Source organism: Maniola hyperantus, chromosome 14, assembly GCF_902806685.2.
Source record: "Maniola hyperantus chromosome 14, iAphHyp1.2, whole genome shotgun sequence".
NCBI classification, from domain to species: domain Eukaryota; kingdom Metazoa; phylum Arthropoda; class Insecta; order Lepidoptera; family Nymphalidae; genus Maniola; species Maniola hyperantus.
Genome location: NC_048549.1, coordinates 5,784,152 through 5,809,990, shown reverse-complemented (window position 1 = coordinate 5,809,990; position 25,839 = coordinate 5,784,152). Strand labels below are relative to the sequence as shown.

The 25,839-nt window shown below is 36.7% G+C and overlaps 2 protein-coding genes across 5 annotated transcripts in view; one reads left to right on the top strand and one right to left on the bottom strand.

The window, feature by feature from the left end:
• Positions 1-14,147, bottom strand: part of LOC117988512 (uncharacterized) — a 33,347-nt gene extending 19,200 nt beyond the window's left edge. For both annotated transcript variants that reach the window (XM_069502966.1, XM_069502967.1), the window contains exons 1-2: positions 13,970-14,147; positions 12,184-12,381 (exon numbers count right to left, since the gene is read on the bottom strand). In XM_069502966.1, coding sequence (XP_069359067.1) covers positions 12,184-12,216 — 33 coding nt within the window. In that variant the 5' untranslated portion in view covers positions 12,217-12,381; positions 13,970-14,147. The remainder of the gene's footprint in view (positions 1-12,183; positions 12,382-13,969) is intronic.
• Positions 14,148-14,256: 109 nt separating this feature from the next.
• Zip48C (Zinc/iron regulated transporter-related protein 48C) overlaps positions 14,257-25,839 on the top strand; it is a 104,471-nt gene continuing 92,888 nt past the window's right edge. Inside the window, exons 1-3 of one of the 3 annotated variants that reach the window (XM_069502970.1) lie at positions 14,257-14,277; positions 18,492-18,590; positions 18,981-19,215. In XM_069502970.1, the coding sequence (XP_069359071.1) occupies positions 19,023-19,215 (193 nt within the window). In that variant the 5' untranslated portion in view covers positions 14,257-14,277; positions 18,492-18,590; positions 18,981-19,022. Of the gene's footprint in view, positions 14,278-15,849; positions 15,962-18,023; positions 18,030-18,491; positions 18,591-18,980; positions 19,216-25,839 lie in introns of those variants that run through there. The other 2 variants (XM_034975310.2, XM_069502971.1) reach the window with 2 other exon arrangements.

Here is a 25,839-nt window from a genome sequence, read left to right as displayed (position 1 = left end):
TGCTACGTCCCATTAAGCCAAAGCTAAGTGCAGCCTGCCGTATAATCTCGGAAGTGACAGGTTTACGAACAAGTTTGGTTTTAATACTTTGCGTTTGGGTCATTTCGATTGTATTGAGGTTAACTGAGGACGTTTCGGTATGCAAATGGCATGCAATTTATAAGAATATTTTATTCAGTTTTACTTACACGAAATGTATGCCTATTGTGTGAATACCATAATTTTAAGGAAAAAATTGAGAATATATCTTTGAAAGAGCTTACTATTTTCACTTTTTAGGGTTCCGTACCTCAAAAGGAAAAAGAAACCCTCATAGGATCATTGTTGTTTGTCTGTCTAGCTGTCTGTCTGTCTGTCCGTTGTGTCTGTCAAAAACCTATAGGGTACATCCCGTTGACCTGGAATCATGAAATTTGGTAGGTAGGTATGTCTTATAGAACAAGTAAAGGAATAAATCCGAAATCAGTGAATTTGTGGATACATGACGAAAATAAATTAAAATGTGTTCATGAACAAATAATTAGTATTTTCAATTTTGTAAGTAAGATAACTAGGTATACCAAGTGGGATATCACATGAAATGGCTTTACCTGTATATTCTAAAACAGATTTTCATTTATTTTTATGCATAATCATTTTTGATTGTTATCGTGCAAAATGTCGAAAAAATACGACTGTACTAGGGAACCCTCGGTGCGCGAGCCTGACTCGCACTTGGCCGGTTTTTTAGCTTTAATTTTCCTTGCGCGAGTTTTACCGCTCTGTGATTATTGATGGACCATTGACGGCTACGCTGCCGCTGCAGGCAGCTAGGTGGTTCAATGCAACGCTTAGCACGTGCATGCGTCATTCGCATCATTGAACACGCATTATGGGGTATTGCACCCTAATTCTGAATAATAATATAAATTGTGATATAACTAACCGCTTTACAAAAAGTATATTCCTATTACTAGCTCTACACTAGCCTTTCTTAATAAAAGCAGTTGGCCCGTTAGGTAATCTTCGTAAATATCAATATGCGACAGGTGGAAAATGGCAATCGGGGAGAAAACGCCCCGCACATCCACACAATACCCGCGCTTACCCGGTGCGGGCGAGCTCGGGTGACGTGCGCACCCGCACATCAACCCCCGTCTCATACACCGATTGCCATCTCACCCGCCCCGCACGTGCCCGCACCTCATCCGCGTTATCCCGCACAGGGTTAGCGCGGGGACTGTGCGGGTGTGGGGCGTGCCCACAACGATTGCCATGTCGACCTGTTGCGAACTATAGGTAGATACCTATCTATTAAGGCTTCGAACATACGCAATATAATTTATTTATTCGTATCATTAAACATGCATCATGCGATTACCTACTTATATCCGTTTTAAGTCTTTATTTAATTATTTTAAGTATATTATTATTAATCGTTGAGTTTAGGGTTCCGTACCCGAAGGGTTCCATAGGGACCTTATATTACCACAGTTTTGACTATGCTATTAAATAAGCCTCTGTTGTCTGTCCGTCTAAGTATATGTCAGCGGGTTGTATATCATGAACCGTAATAGGTAGGTATAGAGAGTTGAAATTTTCACAGAGTATATATTTCTATTTAGTCCCATCATTTATGTGGCGTTTTGTGAACACGTTTTCTTTCCTTTGGATTATTCCGTAAGACCCAGAAAAGGATTTGAGAAGTGGAGTCATCAAGATTTTTTATGTACTTAAATATTGGGCCGTGGGGAGAGCCTCCAGGCTGATCTTGATAACAACATGAGTTAAGCTACTAGGACTACTAAACTGGTACCATTTCCGAAATTAAGTAAATCGGGAATGTTGAATTCATTTATGGAATTTAAGTAGGATTGGCACCATTCAGCTGAAAAAATCAGTAAAATAATTTTCTGTTTTTTGTATGCGTTATTTAAAAAAATCATTGAATAACCACTAAGCCCCTTGACTCCATGTAGAAACCTAGTTTTTATGAAATTAGGTACAAAGTTACTTAGCTTGCATCCTCAAGACTGACATAGTCTAAGTAGGTACCTACTTTTTACCCCGCAAAATCAAATAATTCCTACGGGATTTTTTAAAACCCTAAATCCATGCGAACGAAGTCACGGAAATCATCTAGTAAAAAATATACAGCAATCCAAAACTTTTTCTAAACTGTACGTCGAATTTTCATACACACTTGATTTATGCTCTACCATAAACAGTTTTTATGGTCATTATAAAGAAATTCACAATTTCAGATCTTCTCGAAAAGCTTTTCAAATCTGCGAAGCGTGAAATTTTATATTTTAAATGGTTCCGATCACGACTACATACAATGCTCGATCAAGTCCATTTTATGATCTTTATGAACTTAAGCTTCACCGAGTTTCTTGCTGGTTCTTCTCGGTAGGAAAGGCATTCCGAATCAGTGGTAGATTCTTTTGACGATTCTAAAGCACTTGTAAAAGTTTATTTTAATAAAAATCTTTTTGTGTCTATTTCAAAAGCTTTTTGACGACCTCTTACGCACAGGAAATTTTTACCAGCTCACTACTGAGAACAGGTCTCCTTTCAGAATGAGAAGCATTTATTTAGGCTATAGTCCACCTTAACAAATGTACACATCTCACCCCTTTAAGGATGATATGATGAACTCTAAGGGTATACAGGTTTCCTTATTTTCCTTCACGTTTCGAGCAAGTTAAAGTTAATTTCTTAAAAAGCACGCATAGCTCCGAAAAGTTAGAGGTGCGGTCCCGGAATGGAACCTTGGACCACCCGAATAGTAGGCTGATGTATTGACCATCGTTATTTTTATTTTAAACGTTCATGTCAGATTAGTTTCTAGTAGAGCTTGCTAGTCAGAAGCCTACATCATATACCTACTATTTGAAAACGGTTGTAAGTAATATCCTACACACAGTGACGTGCACAGGGTTTGAAGCCAGGGTATGCATTAGTTAAGTACGAACCTGTTTACTGGCAGGTCATAATGAAAAATATGCATTGAGCTAAACAACTGGGGTAAGCAGTGCATTTAAGCCTCTATGACCTGCACGCCACTGCCTACACAGTAGTTATTTATAAGTAGACGTTTATAATTAGGTAGTACTTACTCCCATAAACAACCGAGAATTTCGTTTTAAAATAAAGTTATCAAAAGCTTCAATTAATTTCAAAAATCGTTGTTATTCAGGTAATTCACCTAACCTTCAATAAATAGCTTAAAAGTGGACTCAAATTCGAAAAGTCGTAGAGATTTCGTAGAGCTTTCAGTAGATATTTAGTAGAACCTAGAACTCATAGCTTGCGACTCGAACTTCGCTTAGTAATTTTTCATTCTGGTAAAGCAAGCAGCATAATTCATAGGGCTTCCGTTAACATGAGTACTTATTAAGTAAATTCAGGAAAACAAGAAAACATACCAAGAAGAGCAGCACGAGAGCGCAGTTGCTGGCGCTCGTCATGCTTGCGGTCTGCCACACTTGAGCGCGGAGCCAACCGTTAATGCTATCTGCCCCGATTACCTTCCTAATGCTACCACAAAAAAAACTCGAACTACCAACTACGTGAGTGTCCTATCTCTATTGGTATACACTAAAATGTACTAAATGTATAAATAATTGCACTGACACTTTTAGTTTTTCCGCAGCGGGGTTGCACGCGCAGTGAACGCAAAGCTTTCCCGCGAAAGTGAAGAGCTCGAGCGGCGCAAGATCGGAGCTGCGATTTCCGTTTGCGTGGTGCGCCTGCGACGTCTCGACACGGGACTGCGCCGCGGCCGGTGGTACGCCTCGCTTCACGAACAGTTAGCCACGCTGAAGTCGGGGAGAGCTTCCTCCACCTGTTGCATGCTTTTCTCACGGCACGGCCGGCGAAATTGCAATTCGGCAATCTCATAATCTACATAGCTGATTGGGCTCGGATAAGAGGAAATTAGGTTATAGTAAACCGCAGATGGGTTCACTGGCGTGACATGTACGCGGAGAAATCGCAGTACCACGGTATCGCTGATTGAGTGGCGGTGACCACAGGTCGCGAATGCTATGCTCGGCGCGCAATCTGAAATCTGATCGCTCGATAAGATAACTAAATATGCTATTTGTCCGGGCTCATGGAGACTATCGATTTGATTTGTAATTATAATCTTTATAGAAAGTCAATCATCTCTTGATGGATTCAGATAAGCTTTTGATTTATTAACCCATATACCTATTACCTATACCGCCTTCGGAGAAGTAAGTACCTTCTCGAAGTATGAAGAGTCATTTACAGTTATTTGTAAAATAAAACAACGCACTAAAGCCATGATAGTTTTCTTTTCCTCGAAGCATCACTATGAAGTTTTACTATGCTTTTAAGTTTGTATGGGAAAAGTTAGAGGCCGGAGGCTGGTGAGGCCGGAGGCCGGTGAGGCCGGACTTTAGTTAGGTATACCAAGATAATACAATATATTTTTGTTAAAATGGTCTGGCACATTGATTTTCTTAAAAAAAAACTTTCTTTGTATTTGATAGTGAATTCAGATGATAATGATAAAGCTCAGAGGATGGTCTCTGCAGGGCTCTATCAAAGGAGGGCGGCGATCCATGACCGTGACCGCTTCTGTTACGCCCTTTTACTTGGCTAATTACAATGTTGGAATTGCTCATTTTATTATTCAGTCTTATGCAACAAGTGCAGTGAGTAGCAGGAGCTACCTGGAACAGATTTTTTGTACACTGAATGAATTAAAAAAAGGTTTATTTTTAATTCTGATACCGGCCCTTTCCTGCATTTTTACCTGATGGCTAGTGATGATGAAGCGGACTGACTTGGAAAGGGTATGGCAGCTTCATGAAACCCATACCCATGATTGGTTTCTACACGACATCGTACCGGAACGCTATTTCTGCCACTTTCGTACACAATTTTCCAATAGCTTTTCACAAATTCACAAAACATTCACAAAAAAATATCTGGATAGGACAACGTCTGTCTGTCCAGCTAGTCTAGGTATATAATTAAAACGGAAAGGTGACTGACTGACTAACTGATCTATTCCACGTACGGGTCTAAGTTACTGGACGGTTCGGGCTGACATTTTGGCATGCGCATAGCTATTAAGTATGACATAGACATCCGCTAAGAAAGGATTTTTGAACTCCTAAGGTGGTAAAATTGGAGTTTGAAATTTGTGAAGTCCACGCGGACGTAGTCACGGGCATAAGCTAGTTTTAAATAAAAACACGCAGTAAATAATCACTGTGACCACAAACAAGGTTTTATCTAAGTTGCAGTTTCTCGACGTTAAACATCAGAGTTGTAGCCCACTTAGAACGATTACTGCAATCGTAAACTAACGATACATACAATTATATTATTTATCGAAAATACTTAAGCTGGACGATGCCAAGTGCTTTCACCGCAAACTGGGTTCCCTGTAGCACATAGACTAGAAACAAAACCGCCATGCTGAGCCATAGAGTCGACATGAACATAAATAATTGCATACCTTAGTAAATGTACGTAAATCTCCTTGTATTTAACACTACCTACGTATTTTCAAATTAACGATCAATAACTTTTTAACCACGGTACCTACAATGGAACGGAGCGGAGACGATATTATTATTTTTAACCGACTTCAAAAAAAGGAGGAGGTTCTCAATTCGTCGGAATCTTTTTTTTTTTTTTTATTTTTTTTTTTTTTTTTATGTATGTTCCCCGATTACTCAAAAACGCCTGGACCGATTTTGAAAATTCTTTTTTTGTTTGAAAGGGTATACTTCAAAGTTGGTCCCATTTCAATTTGGTGAAGATCTGATGAACATCTTCGAAGATAGATACTGGAACTCCTCAACGGATAAGAGTAAATTGCTCGCGATCAGTGTAATAGCTTAGTAAACAGTAGATTTTTAACCAATCATAGCATAATTCCATGGGGCCACTAAAAATTGTGAAATAAAATTTTTTTACAAAAAAAATAAAAACCGACTTCGTTACATAAACACTAAAAATTGAAAAATAATTTAATTTATTACCGAATATATTATGTATACAAGAGTTAATATAGTTCCATAATAATATTTTTTGGGGTCGGTGCCAATGAGGTGCCATTGTGGAGTCCCATAAAAATATGAAGTCCAGACGATTCGCGCAGCTAAAGCTAATTGGCACCGGCACCAAAAAGTATTATTATGGAACTATATTAACTCTTGTATACATAATATATTCGGTAATAAATTAAATTATTTTTCAATTTTTAGTGTTTATGTAACGAAGTCGGTTTTTATTTTTTTTGTATAGAAATTTATTCTATGCGTAGAGGTTGTGTGCGAGTTTGTTTGTGTTTGCATTTTTTTGTTAGCATTTACCTGAAAAACTACTAGGGCGTTTTTCAAGCGGTTATGCATGACTTCTTGGTAGGTTCTAAATAATCTATATTAATAACTAGCTGAAGCCCGCGACTTCGCTTGGATTTACGTTTTTCAAAATCCCGCGGGAACTCTTTGATTTTCCGGGATAAAAAGTAGCCTATCTTCATTCTAAATTTCAGTCAAATCCGTCCAGTAGTTTTTGCGTGAAGGAGTAACAAACATACACACGCATACAAACTTTCGCCTTTATAATATTAGTCGGGATTTCGTCAAGGGGTCTTGTTTGAATATTCTAAGGGCGGTTTCAGACTAGCGTATTAGACGCGCGTATAATAAGCTCGTTTTTGGAAGCGCATGTAGGCGCGTCTTTTGGCACACGCTCAACTCGTACGAGCGTTGATGCGCTTCTAAGCTCGTATAAGCGCGAGCCGCGAAAGACCACCAGGCACCACCCACCCGGTTCGAGCGTACACGCCGAAATATGCCCGTATACGCGCGTCCGGTTTTTTGAAGCGCGTATGTAGCGCGCGTGTAAGCGCGTATGCTGAAACGACCGTATACGCGCAAAAAATACGCTAGTCTGTAACCGCCCTAAGCCTTTGTTCTCCAACAGCGCCCCCCTGTCAATGTCATTCAAGTGCCAAGACAGCCTTGTCGCACTGCAGGTATGAGTGACAGAGACAACGCTCTACAAAGCCAAAATGTCATTCTAAAGGCCGATGTACATTACTTTCTGCCAGGTACTGTAGAGTTTATGTCATTGTATTTAAATAGCTATGTGCTATGTTATTCACGGTGCTCTTTAGAACTTTATGAAGCGATCAGAAATGTACCTATCAGAAGTGTCATGATCTATTCACATGTCTCGCACATCATTAGTGTAATTCATATAAACGTAATATAAGGCCGACACGACATACCAACAGCATACGGCATTCCATCCGGGTATATAGAACGCTCAATTTATTGGAGATTCTTCGTTTGTAACTCATAACAAAACTGATCTAACTTACAAAATAGCATTTTACAAGGGCTGGCCCAGGAAAGTCATGAAATATAGATTTGTGGCGAAAATGGTAGGGGCTCTTTATCAATCATCAAATTTCCAATTTTTTTATTTTTCAAATTTCAATGCATGCTCTACAGATCCTTTCTGTGTCTACACTCTACGTTATGGCAAGTAGGTATTTACGCTACAACAATCTGACAGATCTCAAAAGGAACTTTTTCATAGAAAACACTAAGTTAAAAGTACTTAAGTACTTATAATACGCGGTAGAAAATAATGAATCGATCTTTAGAATGAAATTTCGGCTTTGTTGAGTGTTGTCTCTGTCACTCTGAGCTCTACAAAACAGACAATGCTCTACAAAACAGTTTTCTTTCTAAAGGTACATTATTTTCTGCTGCGTACTGGACCTATATTCCTTTTCAGTTGACGGAATAACTAAATAAAAAGTCCTACTTCATAAAAAGCTTTTAAAATTACCTAAATTCGCAATATTAATTTAAAAAAACTTTTACATTACAAACTTTATTTCTCTCAGCTAAAATTTGTCGATGTTTCAACTTACGCTTCATTTCGTAATATTGCAAAAGCTTAACAATTGGAAAGCATTAGGGAAACGCTCGAGCGCGTGCCGTTGACGATGTTTTTGCAGCCATTACGACGATGTTGGACGCGAATCGAATCCTATGATTGATGATCTGAAACCTTCCGCGTGCTGTCGTGACACCGCTGTACGAGTACGTGGACCCGAAATCGATATAAACAGTAAAGCTGAACCCGTTACACAATCGGCGCTCTGATGTCCATGAAAATCACTAATCGACACGCTATTCCTTCGCGACATATTATGGGTGGATACGTAGGATTGTATCGACTATACGAGTACTTAGGTACCTACTTATATGGAGTTATTTTGTAGCGATTGAGCTATGAACCTAGACTACTCGTAAAAATAAATAAAAATCTTTTTTATTCGAATAAACTTTTACAAGTACTTTGGAATAGTCGGATGCATCTACCACTGGTTCGGTATGCCTTTCCTACCGAGAAGAACCCTATGCTAGTATGCCTACGTACCTCGCAAAACATCTGTAAACTAACCCAAATTCGCAATAAAGAGGAATTGAGGTAAATATCTATTTACTACAACGGTATGTTTCAGAGGGCCATATGTTTTAATAATAATAAAAAAAAAATTATTTAAGAAAAAATATTTACAGGTTACACAAATTCAGGTATAATCATAAACTCGAAGCTTGAGTTTTTCCGTATACCGAAGCCGTTAACATTAGGTATCTACACGTCACACATATCTAATTAAAAGCTAAATAACAATTACTTATAAACTAACAACATTGAACCAAATGTACGATATTTTAAAACTTATATTTAGTAGGTAAAAACGCAATTATTAAAATTATAAATGAATGTAGGTAGGCAAGTAAAAAGTTCGTTACGGCAAAGCGGAGTACCTAGTTAGGGTGTGGTTATCGTGCTACGAGTGTAAGACGCTCACTCACACTACTTCACTTGCAGTAGGTAGCTAGGTACCTAATGTAATTCATTAAATACTTAATGTATTTATTTCATTTTTGTTCATTTTAAGGAATTCAGCCCTCAGCCCCTGTGTATTTACTTAGTGTGGGGTTCATGTGTTGCACGTGTGTGGCGCGTGTGTGGTGCGTGTGTTGCACGTGTGTTGCGCGCTTGTTGCGTGTATGTTGCGCGTGTATTGCACGTGTTTTGTGCATGTGTGGCGCATGTGTTGCACGTAGGTATATGGCGCTAGTGTTCAGCGCTAAACCGGATTTTCAATAAACGAATAACGTATGATCAAGTTTTTTTGTTAATTAGTTAGTATCTTTTAGCGATAAAGCCCTGAGTTCCAAATCTTAAAAAACACACAGTGCTTCTTACCATATCGTTGACCTATCTTGGATACGGAGGCTCTTTGAATTAAAATAAGCGGGAGACATAATTTTAGAGGTAGTGAGTTAAACAGCTAGGTATAGGTAGAACTGATTAATTAATGTTCTAATCACTTCTGCCAGGTTGAACATTTTTGATGAGTTCTAAAAATGAAACAGTTTTCTTCAACTTTTCGATTCGATAGGTTATTCAAATTTTTCTTTGTCGTCACATTTTATAATTTGTTGGTTTTACGGCCCGTTCACACGGTTCAAATCACTACGGACGACCGGCTCTGATTTTAACCGAACTAATCGTAATTTCAAGTAAGTACAAGTAAATGGAACAAAAACCGGAGGCCGGAACAAACGAATAACTGGTACAGCGAAAATTTGTATAATGAGCATCTAGCGGATTTTGTACTTTTACGATACGGTAGTTGCGTCTTCACTAACGTCGATTCTTTGAAAAAGTAGTGACAGTTGAATAGTGTAGGTATTATGTGTACCTATTGGGTAACACTTGCCCCTTTTAATACAGATCACCAGTGCACTGCACACGTGCATTATTGCCATCATCATCATCACGTGCCTTCTTCGAAATGAAGTTTTCCGATCATCATTCGAAAAGGTTTTCTATCTAAAGCCGCCTCATTTAGATTTGGGCGCCAACTAGCCCTGTCCAGTGTCCACCCCCTTATATCGGCCAACCATTGGCGTCCATTAATCATTTAATTTGTATTATTATAAGTACCCATTTTGTTGCTCCATTGAGGGCTTATACCTACAAGTAAAGGAATAAATCCGAAAACCGTGAATTTGATGATTACAACACAAAAAAATGTGTTCATTAACAATAATTATTAATATTTTAAATTTTTAAACTTTTAAAGTAAGATTAATATACTAAGTGGGGTCTTATATGAAAAGGCTTTACTTGTACATTCTAAAACAGATTTTTTACGCATAATAGTGTTTGATTTATTGTGCAAAATGTCAGAAAATACGACCATAGTACGGAACCCTCGGTGCGCGAGTCTGACTTGCACTTAGTCGGTTATGTTTAAAACTCAAAGACCTATTTGGTATGCGACTTAGAATAAGTCAAATACTGGAGCTGATTCTCTTGTACACAATCTCTAAACTAAACTAAATTTACAGGTCTAAATCTAGTGCTATCCTTTTCGGCAAGCAACATTATGACAGGGATAGCAATAGATTTAGACATGTCATTTTAGTTTAGTTTAGAGATTGTGTACAAGAGAATCGGCCGCATTGTCGCAAAATAGCTATACCGATTGATAAACTTTCAGCTTTTATAAAATTACGAAGGTCTGGCACGCCCTGGCTCTCTATAAGGATTGATTTGGTTGGTAAAGAAATCATTCCTTTACAAAATTCTGTGCTATTGAAATCGCTGACGTACCTATTTCTTTGCTTTGTTAGGTTTATCTTTCGCTCTACCATTGCATTGCCTACAAATCCTACTGTTACTTTGTAAATACCACAATGAACTAAGTACTTCAAAACGTTTTACGGTAGGTACAGTGTCTATGCACCATTTGTCGCACTATAGTCTATTCCTAGTAGGTATAGTCATAGAGACAGGTTGAATGTGGAGCATGCGGGACCTAATGTTCGCCGCCTGTCGGACTGCTACCCCGCCTTGTGTTTAGCTCAATGTCTAATTGCCTATACCTTGTTTCTCAAGTGCAACGTGGTTATTACGGTGAGCACGGGGTCTAACTTTTCAAGAAACGTTCAATTGATTCAAATTATCGATACCCACTCACAGCGACTTCAGCAGACCTATTCCAACCACCACAAGTGCAAATAAGTAGGTACACTACTACTAAGTACTAACTACTACTACTGTTACTTGCTTTTGCCCGCGACTTCATCCGCGTGATATAATTTATAGCATACCTACTATGTAATAGCACTCGTGGATTATGTAGGTAGGTATTATATTCTCATCATTAGTTCAGGAAATTACGCTCTACACCCAAACTTCCAAACTTTGCCTCTTGTAGATAAAATTAGTCTACCTTGGCACTTGTAATTACTTAGGAAACTTTTAGCTATCTTCTCCAAGTAGGTACGTATATTACCTGCAACGCACTGTCTGTGTTTTACTTAGGTTCCTAGGTAGATACTTTTAACGCTAACGAATTCTCGTTAATTCTAGGTCAAATTCAGATATCATGGATTCTGAGTAATAGTTTTGCAAGTTACGGTATCAGGTATCATCATAGTGAAATACGGGTAACGGTACCATATTAATATAACGTAAGTACCTAAGAGTACAAAGAAAATAAAGAATAGGTAGTTCTTATTAAAAAGTGATGTGTCAGATTTGGATACAATAATAATTAGGTACAACTTCGATAGAAGTTTTAGACAGTTGTTAGCAGTTGTCTGCGAACCTTCAATAATTGTTTGGAAGATTCATTGTGATGTTTATTAAAAAGCTATAATTTAAATTACCGTTACTTTTATACTGTTAAGAAAGAATTCTTATCTACTACCGTCAGGCGTCGTCCGCGACGCGCCTCCCCCGAATAGGAGATTCGGGGGTCGGGGGTTCGATTCCGGGCACGCACGTCTTACTTTTCGGAGTTATATGAGTTTTAAGCAATTAAATATCACTTGTTTTAACGGTAAAGGAAAACATCGTGAGCAAACTTGCACGCCTGAGAACTTTTTCATAAAGTTCTCAAAGGTGTGTGAAGTCTACCTATCCACACACGGCCAGCGTGGTAGACTATATGGCCAAAACCCGTCTCATTCTGAGAGGAGACCCCTGGTCACTAGTGAGCCAGCGATGTGAACATGATAATGACTACCTACCATTATGATAATGGTAACCTTCAACTTGGTAATCTAAATATATAAAAGCTGACTAGCTGATGCCCGCAATTACCTTACAACCTCTTTCAAGCTCCAGCGCGATCATGTTATTCTCTTCGGCTCGTTGTTCGAAGAACCGGTAGACGTTATGTAGGGTCCCATGGTACCTACTGGAATGGCGACCTCGCCAAGGAAAGCGTAGCGTTGGCAGACCCCCACTAGGTGGGCAGGCGACATCAAACGAGTTGCAGGGAGCCGCTGGATCCAGTACCTACAAGACATTATGTACAGCAATAGGTACTTACCTACCTAGATGTTTATCGGTTCACGACGATAACTATTAAAATAGGCAGAGACTATTTGGTTTACTCCTCGGTGCTATTAGGTAACAGAAGGAATATACAGTGAACAACCGAAATAATGTCAAAATATGGTGATAGACTAGACACCGACTCCCAAATGAAATGGGATAAAAGAAAAGAGAAGATGTGAGAGGATAGAATTTCCAAAAATCTTGAAATACGTATATTTTCTTCTTTTTTAACCAAAAGTCCAAATACCCTAAAAAGGCCCAAACCCCTTTCTTAGTGAAGTGAGCCTATTATGAAGGGAATTATTTAAAAAATCAAGTTTCTAATCCCAGTGGTTTAGGTTGTGCGTTAAGAGATATCAATTAGTCAGTCAGGACAATAATTATATCATCAATCATCATCAATATCATCAATCATCATCAATCAATATACTTATAATAAAACTGTAACAGGTCAAATTCTGTACATTGAAGATATTTTGAAATTTTTTTTTCGAGGGCACTCTATAATCGATACTGAACCCAAAACTGTAATTTTTTTCATTTTTGTCTGTCTTTCTGTCTGTCTATCTGTCTGTCTGTCTGTCTGTATCACGGCCGCGCATCACGCTGAAACTACTGAATGGATTCCAATGAAACTTGGTACGATTTGAGGTCATACTATGAGGAAGAATATAGGATACTTTTTATCCCGAAATTCAGCATGGTTCCCGTAGGAGAGGGGATGAAAGTTAAAATGTATACTGAGTTGTAATTTATTAACGCGTAGTCCGATTTCATTCATTCTTTTTTTGTTAGAAAGGGGATATTTTAAAGATTGTTCCGTAAATATTTCAAGGTCATCGGTTTTAACCGACTGTCAAAAAGGAGGTGGTTCTTTTTTCTACGTCGATTTTTCGAGGTTTCTGGACCGATTTGCAATATTTTTTTTAAAATCAACAAAAAAAGTTTTCGTGGTGGTCACATAAAAAATTCTGGATTCAACTCCTTAATCCTGATGCTGCAGGGTTACTGCCCGCCTGAGTTATCAAGATTCAGGAAGTGTTCATAGTGAATTCATATTGTAGGTACCAAGCAACGACTTTATTCTCAGACTTCAAGTCCCAACTCCTCAACCCTGATGATGTAGGGTACAGCACTCCTAAACTATAATGTTTCAGTAACTGCGGATGATGCAAAATTAATTTAGGTACCAAGCATAGGCTACATCATTGAACTTCGGATCCTAACTCTTCAATCCTGATGCTGCAAAGTACTAAAGTCCTAAATCGTGGGGATTTTAGAATTTCTGATAGTGAATTGATATTTTAGGTATCAAGCAACGGCTTCACGATGACACTCCCAGTCCGAAATACTCCACCCGAGCGAAGCCGGGCCGGGTCAGCTAGTTGTTAATAATTTTATTTATTGAGAATTGAGATTGTTGAAACCATTCCGAACTGTTAGGTATAGGTTGGTACAACAGCTAAAGAATATCTAGTAACATATCTAGCCATTGAAACAGAATAAGCTATGTAGATACAATATGCTTATAGTATAGAATACAAACCTCTGATAATGAGAAACCCGCAATACGCGAGTATAGAAGTGGCAAGTACGCAGACGTGGCGCGGACGTGAGGGCATATTCACTATCCCTACATAGGTACTTATTATAGTTGGCGTTATATTAATAATTCCATTGATTTGGAAAGATAAAATTATTCTCCCAATACACGTTTAAACTGTTACGAATTGTATTGGAAATGTGAATAAACGTACTTATCTGCTTATCAAAATAATTGAGGAGTACTTAGCTGTTATAGGCGTCACATTTCCTTCTTCAAACAGTACGTGACGAGATATATTCAATAATTTTGTAAGTACTTAAATTTTATTACTAAACTAATATTTTAACACGTTACCGGCAGTGTTGTAAACGTTTATACAAAATACAGTAAGCATAATCTATTTTATTACTTTAACAAGGTCCCTGTTTAATAAAACCTAAGTAAGTAATGCAAACAGCTTTATCTCAGTTATGATATCAGTCATGAAGTCACTGTGCTACTAACTTACACATTTATTTTAAAAATACCGTTTTTATTATACATGTGAATTGCCATAAGAATTTAATTATTTAGCATTAGAGTAAAGTATACATAATCGTGATAATGATCAATGTATTTTTTTAAATCTCGGTTTTTTCTTTTGGTACTAACTAGTTACATATTTATCTACATCTAGGCCTGAAAAAGTATACTTACATAATTTATCTAAATAAGTACTTAATCCCTTTCCCTTTTTTCTAACGACCGTTTGCGTCTTGATATTAATTTATTTTATCTACACCCATGCTTTAAATCCTCTACAAAAGATTCTAAAACAGTTAGCTAATTGCCAACATTAAAACACCCAATATCTTAAGGATCCAAACGGTTGGCATAACGAAACAGATTTTTGCCAGCAGTATAGCGCTGTCTCTTTTTCACAGGAGTGTTATAATGAGATTCAGTACAACATGTACACAACACTTGTTTGGATGCTTTAATTGTTATTAAGATATTGGGTGTTTTAATGTTGGCAATAAGCTAACTGTTTCAGAATCTTTTATAGAGGATTCATATTATTATGGGTGTAGATAAAGTCTTGTATGCAACTGTTGATAATTAGGTATTAAAACACTCTTAACATAGTAATACTATTATCACACTCGGCTTCCCCTCATGTGATAAACCGACATGCAAAAAATCACGTCAATCCGTTGCACCGTTGCGACGTGATTGAAGGACAAACCAACAAACAAACACCCTTTCGCATTTATAATGCTTTTTCTGATTTATGGAATGTATTAAAGAAGATTAGAACGCTTTATGTATTGCAGGCGGTTGGGTTTTTATGCCATTATTTCCGTTGAACCGTTGAATCACTATTTTTATTACCTTTCTAAAGTTACCCGTCACGATTATTACGGGGTTCTAGGGATTCCAGAGTCGCGCCACATGGCGCCAACACGGCGCTATGAGCCGTAGACTGAGTAAAAAAGCTAGACTAAAGTACTGTGTAACCGCGTCTGAGATAGGGATAGCACGACGTAACGATGAATAACACGACAATTGTACCACATTGTTTAGAAGTCAATATTTGTATTAACCGTTCAACAATATTTGTATTTAACGTTTTTTATGTGAAAACAAGTAAATAACTAATGAGAAATACAATGACGCCACGAATTCTCAATGTTTGTTTTACAACTAAAGTTGTAGTTCCTGAAAAAAACCGGTTACACGATAAGGGACAAAAAATAGGTTAGCTGCGTCTCTGTTTATCACATTAGTAACTTTATCTGTGCTCTCTTTTTAGTGTGAAGGAGAAAGCAAACGTTGATTTGTCTAGATATTTTACTCAGTCTACGCAATGACCGGATTACTAGTCTGTGGCAATGAAGACGCAACGATAGCAACACTAAAACGAAGGTCCCGTCATGTATCACAGTCACTGCCACAGATATGTCCAGATATGCAACTAGTGTGGCCCCCTCAGTCCCTCTCGCTCAAGCAGAGGTACTTACTTGTGAAATGTTATTCCGTCTATTTTACGTTCGCTTCGGCTATTATAGCCTAGTATACTGCAACCCACCATTGCACAATAACTTCAAAAACAAAAAACAACAAAATGAATCAATTATTTATTTACATTACTGGAGTCAACATTATCTCACTTCACGTTGTTTGCCAAAATCTCACGTACAAATACATTTTGGCAATCAAAAAAGTGGCCACGGTGATAAGGACAAAACATAATCATTTTGTCACGTTCTATAAAGAGCTTAAATGCATTTAGCTATCTCGCTCTAACAGTAAGTATCACAATAGGGCTACATCTAATAGTCCTTATTCTGAGGTCACTGCAGTCTTAGCAGTGTGACCACTTATTTGTGGCAGATTTTTGCCACTTAGTATGGAGTGTAGAGACCAGGAGCACCCAATTATCATGGGCGAAAAGTTGAAAAAGTGTCCATCTATAAACAGTAAATAAAAGTTCAAAAACCCTCCAAAATGGCGCTCGTCGGCATGGTATGAATGTAGCAATAGGGTATTTTACCCTTTTCTGAAAGTGTTTTAATTTGAGCCTAAAGTGATAATAAACCACAAAAAAATTTAAAATGCGTAACTTACCTTTTCATTGGTGTGCAGTGCCTGCATGTGGGAATACTGGTGCAAAAACACCGAACAGTTGTGTATTCAAGTGCCAACAGATAAAAGTAGGAGAAAAACTTGGCTTAAAATTGCGAGAATAGTAGATAATCTATGGAGCTACCTATATGCTTTTACGAACTGGTTTTCCACTGCAATAAATGAAATATACGGTACGGGAACGGGAGTAAATCTATTTATGAATCTAAATGGTATTATACCTAACTACTATTTGAAACGAAAACAAAGTAAAAAAATTTAAATTAAGTCGCGTAAACAATTAGTTATTTTGTTAGACAAGTGCTAAGGTGACATTACAACCACAAGCATCGTGACGTCACAGTCGGGATTCTTCATGGCAGCTACAGCTTAGTGCGTTTCGGATACTTGTAGAACAGATAAAAAATTGAAATATTTAAAATGAATTTCATACATCCAAAATCCATAATATAATTTTATAAACTAAAAGTAATATTTTTCCTTTGCTTATCTATACACGGTGAAGTTTTAATGGTTGTCTTCCCGCAGCAGTATGATTTATCCTCAGTAGTAGGTACTATCGAAATTTTGAGTTAAACTTAAAAAATAAAAATGTTTTTGTTTTGAAATAATAATAAAAAAATCGACAACTCGAAAGTGTGAGAAATAATAGTAACTCCCTAGACGTAACGTTAATAGTAGGTAGGTACATCCCCTCGAACCACGCTAACCAATAAAGTGAAGAAATTTAGGGCAAAATAAGCTCTCGTGCTAAGTGATACGGCATAAACTAGCCTGCACGCAAGCGGTATCACTATTGGTTCGAGATCTCATTCGATGTTTGTTTTTCTCGATTGTAAATTTGACATTTTTGACATTTTTTTATATTTATAAATCGATTGTAATACCACGGCAAAATCATTTCGCTCCGGGAAAACAACCATTAAAATTTCAGCGTGTATATATAAAAGGAAAAGGTGACTGACTGACTGACTGATCTATCAACGTACAGCTCAACTTACTGGACGGATCGTGCTGAAATTCGGCATTCAGATAGCTATTATGATGTAGGCATCCGCTAAGAAAGAATTTTTCAAAATTCAACCCCTAAAGGGGTAAAATAGGGTTTCGAAGTTTGTATGAAAGTCAGTCAGTTTTCAAGTTAGAAGTTTGAAGTTTTGTAGTTAATATTTTTGCAATTAGCAGTATGACATATTTCATGTTAAAATCTCATTGTGAAAGATCAACCCTAAGGGTGTAAAATAGGGGTTTAAATTTTGTTTACCCCACGCGGACGAAGTCGCGGGCATCAGCTAGTTGCTAATAAATTGCTTATTGTCTATACATTTTCAGATTTTTCTCTCGCTTGATGTGAAATACCCTACCTACTGGAAACATCTCCTTTCATCAAAATGGCAGATTCTCTATTTTCGCGATGGTCACACTGGGTCAAAGAGTATAATAATATTGTTGTTTCTTGCTTAGTGGCTTTTGGTAAAGACTAAAGAGTATAATGATTATATATTTATTATTGTATATACCTACATTTATTCTTACTCAATTCTGTTAAAATAGTTTAATTATAATTTTAAGTAATCTCTTTTGGCCTTCTGTTATACCTAGATTTAAAAAATAATAATTATTACCTATGTATTTACGCTGTTGATTACTTTCAAATAAACAAAAAAAAAAAAAATACATCTGTCAGTCAGTGGTGTCAACCGTCACTACTCACTACTGTCAGTTTACGTCAGTAAAATAAAAGATAAACATGTGGATTGTAGGTATAAAAAGATCGTGAAAGATAACACGGACTTACTACAAAACACCGCTTGAAATATGTGTTCAAAATAGTACTTACTTCTGAATACTTAAAACTACACTGGATACTTAAAAAAACATTTCAAAAATGATTCAGGGATACGGTGCTGTGACGCAGGCCCTTCTTGGGACCCTTCTGACGTGGGGTCTCACAGCCGCAGGAGCCGCTTGTGTATTTTTTATACGAGGAAAACATGTAACTACACCTTTTGATTGCTTACATCTTAAACTTTTAATCCAATTTAAGTGAAAACAAACTTTATACAATTATTAAATCACTTATCAAGTCGAAGATGATCTTAGAAAATGATTTCTTTTGTCATAGGTATTTGTTGTCATATGGTATATCTGTACCTACACTATATTATATTAGTTTATTATATTTTATTTATTGTATTGTATGTATATTTATGTATTAAGTTGTTTTTTGATATTTATACACCATCCACTGCTCAATCTTCTCAACAATGAGAGCTCCTATTGTGTTCTAGTTCCTTCTTATTTTTTTAATTTGTCTATATTCTTTACTTGTGTTATAGTGTGAAAATTAAAGTGTTTAATTAATAATAGTAACATTTATTTTTAGCGGAAGCTGCTGGATGTGTCGTTAGGCTTTGCTGCAGGTGTGATGACAGCAGCCTCGTACTGGTCTCTCTTAGAGCCCGCTATACAGATGTGTGAAGAGTCAGGCTATTATGGTGATAAAGGACAATATGCATTTGTTCCTGTCGCAGTGGGTTTCCTGTTCGGAGCTGTTTTTGTGTTTGCAACTGACAGATTTTTGGATTATTTGGGAATCAACTCAACAAATATGATGATAAGTAAGTAAACTATATTAGTTTATCAATTTTAGGCATATTGAGGCAAGAGTGGTTTACCCCAAAAGTTTGTATGACCTGTAATGAAGTAACTTATTATGCCTGTCTTGAAGATTTTATTAAGTACTTAATGTGAAATATGTACATACAAATTTTATGATATTTTAACTACTTCAAGACGTATGAATAAATAAACGACGACGAGACGAGTGAATAGGCATAAAGCCAAGTGAAATTTTTGAAAATGCTCGATGTCCATGTATGTTATAGAGAAAACCTTCATACAAAATATAGACCCAAAATGTCAGTCAGTCAGTTTCCTTTTACTTCACAACCCTTAGAGCCAGAGCCTGTTTCAAAACTTCCAGATAAACTTTGTCTACCAAATAAAGATGTTATGACAGTGATGCACTTATTGGGAATCTGTCAAAATGACAATTTATCTGAAAGTTTATCTGGCGGTTTGAAATAGGCGCTCACTATTTTTCTTATTGTTCATTTTAAACTTATTTTGTACAACAGTTACCTAAGTCTAAATATATAAAAGGAAAAGGTGACTGACTGACTGACTGACTTATCTATCAACACATAGCTTAAACTGCTAGACTGATCGGGCAGAAATTTGGCTTGCAGATAGCTATTATGATGTAGGCATCCACTAAGAAAGGATTTTTTCAACCCCTAAGGGAGTGAAATAGGGGTTTGAAATTTGTGTTGTCCATGCGGACGAAGACGCGAGCATAAGCTAGTATTTTATAAAATCTCAGATTTTGCAATACCTACACTACCCATGGCACATCATACAAATGAGAACTTATAATTTATTTTCACATGCTACTTTTCTAAATTTAAGTTTTTTTAATATACTTACTTATTTTTTGTTATTAATCAAAATTACCAGTGGTTGAATCTACATAGGTACCTACTTAAGTAGTTTTTATGAACTGGCAGGCATAAAGGACAACCTAATAATGGATAGTCTACATTTTCTAACAAATGTTTTCTGTTAAAAATTTACCTTATCACACTTTGCTGAATAACTTTGAATAAGGTTAAATAAAAATCTAAATATATAAAAGGAAAAAGTGACTGACTGACTGACTGACTGACTGACTGATCTATCGACGCACAGCTCAAACTACTGGACGGATCGGGCTGAATCTTGGCATGTAGATAGCTATTATGACGTAGGCGTCCGCTAAGAAAGGATTTTTGAAAATTCAACTCCTAAGGGGGTGAAATAGGGGTTTGAAATTTGTGTAATCCATACAGACGAATTCGCGAGGATAAGCTAGTTTAAAATATACTTACACAAGCTCTTCATTGTAACTATATAATGTGATACCAATAGTTTTATTGGTAAAGACTAGCTGATGCCCACTGCTTTTAAGGTTTTTAAATCCTGTGGAAACTTGATTTTTCAGGACAAAAAGTAGCCTATCCGTAGTAACCCATCCCCGGAATGGAAGGTATCTCCCATAAAAACATTTTAACTGATAATTCTTTAAAAATCCTATGGGATCATCACAATTTAGGAATGCAATTCCTTACAGCATCTAGGTTGAAGAGTTGTGCCTTCGAGTTCAACAATAAAGTCTTTACATTATAGGTAATCCAAAATCAATTTACAACTGACAGTTTCTTATTCCTTTGCGAAGCTTTGGTAGTCAGATCTCCTGCAGCATTAGGATTGAGGAGTTGGAATCCAAATAATAAAAAAAATTACGCAATTGGCTTAGAAATCGTGGAGATTTCGGTATACATAGGTAAAAAAACACAACTCCTCCGTTTTTGAAAGTCGGTTCAAAAGTAGCCTATGTTACTCATTGGTTAATCCTCTACTTGTCTGTGAAAGTCCCGTCAAAATAGGTTCAGCCGTTCCGAAGATTAGCCCATTCAAATAGACAGACGGACAGACAAAAATTTTAAAAACGTGTGAATCAGTTATGCTTCAGTTCAAATAACCATATGAGCTTAATTTTTTTTTGCAACCAAATAATAATTATACATTTTTCCGCTTGACACCCAGAAACTCTCTTGAGTTTATGTGGATGTTGCACATTCCTCTTATAATACTGAACTAAGCTAGATAATAACAGGCATACAAATCAAAACTGAAGATGAAATCGATGCAATTGTAATAATATTAAGTACCTAAGTAAAATGTAGGTCGGTAATTTGTGGTTGTTATTTCGAAATTACAGACACTTCAATTTTATTTATTAGTATAGATATAGATTTACGGCTAAATACTGAAAAAAATAAGAGCACTCTAAACGTTGACTCCTTTTTGACATTTGTTGTATGTGTTACAGTATAAGCCTGAACTGTGGTGCATCCTAAGATTTTACAGTAATGGTAAAATGCTGATCTGTGAGATATAATTCTGTGCTATAATCGTTAATTCCGGACTTTTACCAGCATTCGTTTCCACTTGGTAAATCCTTGGTTTTACTTTAGAAAGATCATGCAAAAGTCTAAATAATAACTAAACCAGAACAAAATCTGAACACTCTGACTCCACACAGTCTTGTCCTTGGTGCCCCTAGAGGGTGTTTTTGTAAAGCGCGAAGCCAGGAGCTCGCAAAGAAAGTCCAAAATGAAGAGAGAATAAACAGAATCTAAAAACGCCATCTGCTCAAATCATAATGCACCAATAGCCACAGATCTGTAGTAAAATAGGTTTTCTTACAAAATCATCGTAAAAAACCGGCCAAGTGCCAGTCAGGCTCGCGCAATGAGAGTTCCGTACTACAGTCGTATTTTTTCGACATTTTGCACGCTAATTCAAAAACTATGATGTATAAAAATAAATAAAAATCCGTTTTAGAATGTACAGGTGAAGACCTTTCATATGATACCCCACTTGATATAGTTATCTCACTTCGAAAGTTGAAAATACTAATTATTATTTCATGACCACGATTTAATTCTTTTTGTGTGATCTAACCACAAATTCACGGTTTTCAGATTTTCCCCCTAATACCAGCTATAAGACCCACCTACCTGCCAAATTTCATGATTCTAGGTCAACGGGAAGTACCCTGTAGGTTTCTTGACAGACAGACAGACAGACAGACATACAACAAAGTGATCCTATAAGGGTTCCGTTTTTCCTTTTGAGGTACGGAACCCTAATACTAGCATTTGCCTGCGACTTCGTCCGCGTGATGTAATATATAGCCTATATAGAGTATTTATAGGTGTATCATATGCCTATACATACATATAATATAGCCCTTGGGGTAAAATGAAAATGTAGCCACCTACCAGTAAAAGAATTTTCAGAATCGGATCATTAGTTCTAGAGATAACGCCTGCATCCAAACTTACAAACTTTTCCCCAAATGTCAGCTATAAGATGTACCTACCTGCCAAATTTCATGAGTCAACGGGAAGTGCCCTGTAGGTTTCTTGACAGACAGACAGACAGACAACAAAGTGATCCTATAAGGGTTCCGTTTTTCCTTTTGAGGTACGGAACCCTAAAAATAACTCTTGCAAAATCTATTTAATAGAACAATAGCTACTGATTTGCTTGATAGGCAGCCCTGTGCTGCTTATAAAATCAATGGCCTTAAAATGGCTCTTTGTGCATCAGAATCAGAGTGAACTATTAGAATGGTTGCAGCAAACACTGAGTAGAAAAAACTTGTTTTTTAAAAAGTAAACTGCTTCAAAAACACCAAAAAGCATACAATATTTTTTTTGTACCTAGGTACTTAAATTACTTTTTTTATATGACAACTAGCTGATGCCTGCGACTTCGTACGCGTGGTTTTAGGTTTTTAATAATCCCTTGGGAACTCGTCGATTTCCCGAAATAAAAAGTAGCCTGTCACTCTACAGGTCTTTAACTATACCCATGCAAAAAATCACGTCGATCCGTTGCTCCGTTGCGACGTGATTGAAGGAGAAACCAACAAACCAATAAACCAACAAACAAACACACTTTTGCATTTATAGTAGGGGTGCTGATTTACTGTAAACCAATGAACTCAATAGCTCAACCGGTAAAGGAGTGGACTGAAAACCGAAAAGTCGACTGTTCAAACCCCGCCCGTTGCACTATTGTCGTACCTACTCCTAGCACAGGCCTGACGCTTAGTTGGAGAGGAAAGGGGAATATTAGTCATTTAACATGGCTAATATTCTTTAAAAAAAAATGAACAAAACCTTAAACTTATATTCTAGGGGGTATCACCTGATTTTTGTACATTATACATTTATACTCGTACATTGCTTCTCTTAGTTTTTGCGTTCCAACAGGGTAACGAAAAGAAAACAAAAGTCGTAGAATCGTCAAAAATATTGAGACACGGTCTCTGTCTTAAAAGTACTAATACGAAGTAGGTACCAAAAAAACCCGGCCAAGTGCGAGTCAGGCTTGCGCAATGAGGGTTCCGTACTACAGTCGTATTTTTTCAACATTTTGCAGAATAATTCAAAAACTTATGATACATAAAAATAAATAAAAATCTGTTTTAGAATGCACAAGTGAAGACCTTTCATATGATACCCCACTTGATATAGTTATTTTACTTAGAAAATTGAAAATACTAATTATTAGTTCATGACCACAATTTTTTTTTTGTGTGATGTAACCACAAATTCACGGTTTTCAGATTTTTCCCCTAATACCAGCTATAAGACCCACCTACCTGCCAAATTTCATGATTCTAGGTCAACGGGAAGTACCCTGTAGGTTTCTTGACAGACAGACAGACAGACAGACAGACAGACATACAACAAAGTGATCCTGTAAGGGTTCCGTTTTTCCTTAATACTAGCATTTGCCGGCGACTTCGTCCGCGTGATGTAATTTATAGCCTATATAGAGTATTTATAGGTGTATCATATGCCTATACATACATATAATATAGCCCTTGGGGGAAAATGAAAATGTAGCCACCTACCAGTAAAAGAATTTTCAGAATCGGATCATTAGTTCTGGAGATAACGCCTGCCTCCAAACTTACAAACTTTACCTCTTTATAGTGTAGATTCATTATAATTACATGTATTATAAATTATGTAATTATACCTAATTAAATATTCAGGAAAACTGACGTACATATAGCTTATAACTTAATTTTTAGGATTCCGTAGTAACACGAAATCTGTCCGTTTTTATGTGAAAAACCTTTATTAACCAACTTTCTAAAAGGATGGGGATTTTACATATTATAAAACCGAATCGTTTTTTGAAATTCGCATTTCAAGTATATCAGTATAAGTACCTACTTAGATATTATAACTTGTACAAAATACATGTATTAAGTTTTAAAAGTCCATTGGCACTTAAATATTATGTACACAGGCTACCCAAACGTTCCAATGTCAATAGAAATATGTTGTGCGCTGTGCATGATATTAATGTTTGGACAAATATACTTACCATAACGGATTGCATTCTTATTGCATGTGTGTACAGTCATATTTTACAATTAACACGTCATTACAATTTCTGCTTGTCATAGTTCTGAGGGTATGTTTAGGGTTAGCTTTGCAACAGCCTTTAAACCGATTTTAATGTGTTACGTTGCATCCCGAGAACTGATATACATATATAGGTACACTATTTTTGTCCCGGAAAATAAAAGAGCTTCCACGGGGGTCTAAACCTAAATTCACGTAGATGAAATCGCAGTCATCATCTATTAACTATTTGGTACAGAAATATCTTGCATCCTGGAGACGGACGGACATAGTCACAAGACAATATAGTTCCCACGGGATTTCCACGCGGACGAAGTCGCAGGCGTCATCTAGTTTAAATATATAAAAGGAAAAGGTGACTGACTGACTGAGTGATCTATGAACGCACATCTCAAACTACTGGACGGATCGGGCTGAAATTTGACATGCACATAGCTATTATGACGTAGGCATCCGCTAAGAAAGGATTTTTGAACCTCCTTTCAACCCCTAAGAGGTGAAATAGGGGGTTGAAATTTGTGTAGTCGGACGACTATTTGTACTAATGTACATTATTTAGAATATCATAAACAACTCATTGGGGCTGATTCTCTTGTACACAATCTCTAAACTAAACTAAAATGGCACATCTAAATCTATTGCTATCCCTTTCATAATGTTGCTTGCGGAAAAGGATAGCACTAAATTTAGACCTGTTAATTTAGTTAAGTTTAGAGATAGTGTACAAGAGAATCGGCCCCATTAATAGTTTAAATGTTGAACTAAATCAAGATGATTTAGACCAACAACACAAGATGTCCAAAGAGTGATAACAATATTTAATATTAAATTTTAAAACTAGGTAGTTAATATTTAATTTAAAAATATCAATTGTACCTACTATGATTTTATTATAGCGAAACATATTCAGTAGAATACTGTCATGCTTGGCTAAATAAACGACATATTAATGTGAAAAAAGGTTTAAAAATAATGCTATAAGTTAAATACATTTTTGTTATTATAATAGGTAATATACTTAATACGTTTTAAAAAAAACTGCCCAAGTGCGAGTTCGACTCACTTATCGAGGGTGTTACGGATACAGCTATCCTTACCTATCTATATAGAACCCAGGCATCGCCGGGGGAGCTAACATGTCGTCTAGCAGCCCAGCTACGTGTGGAAATATGCCATCTCATCACGTTC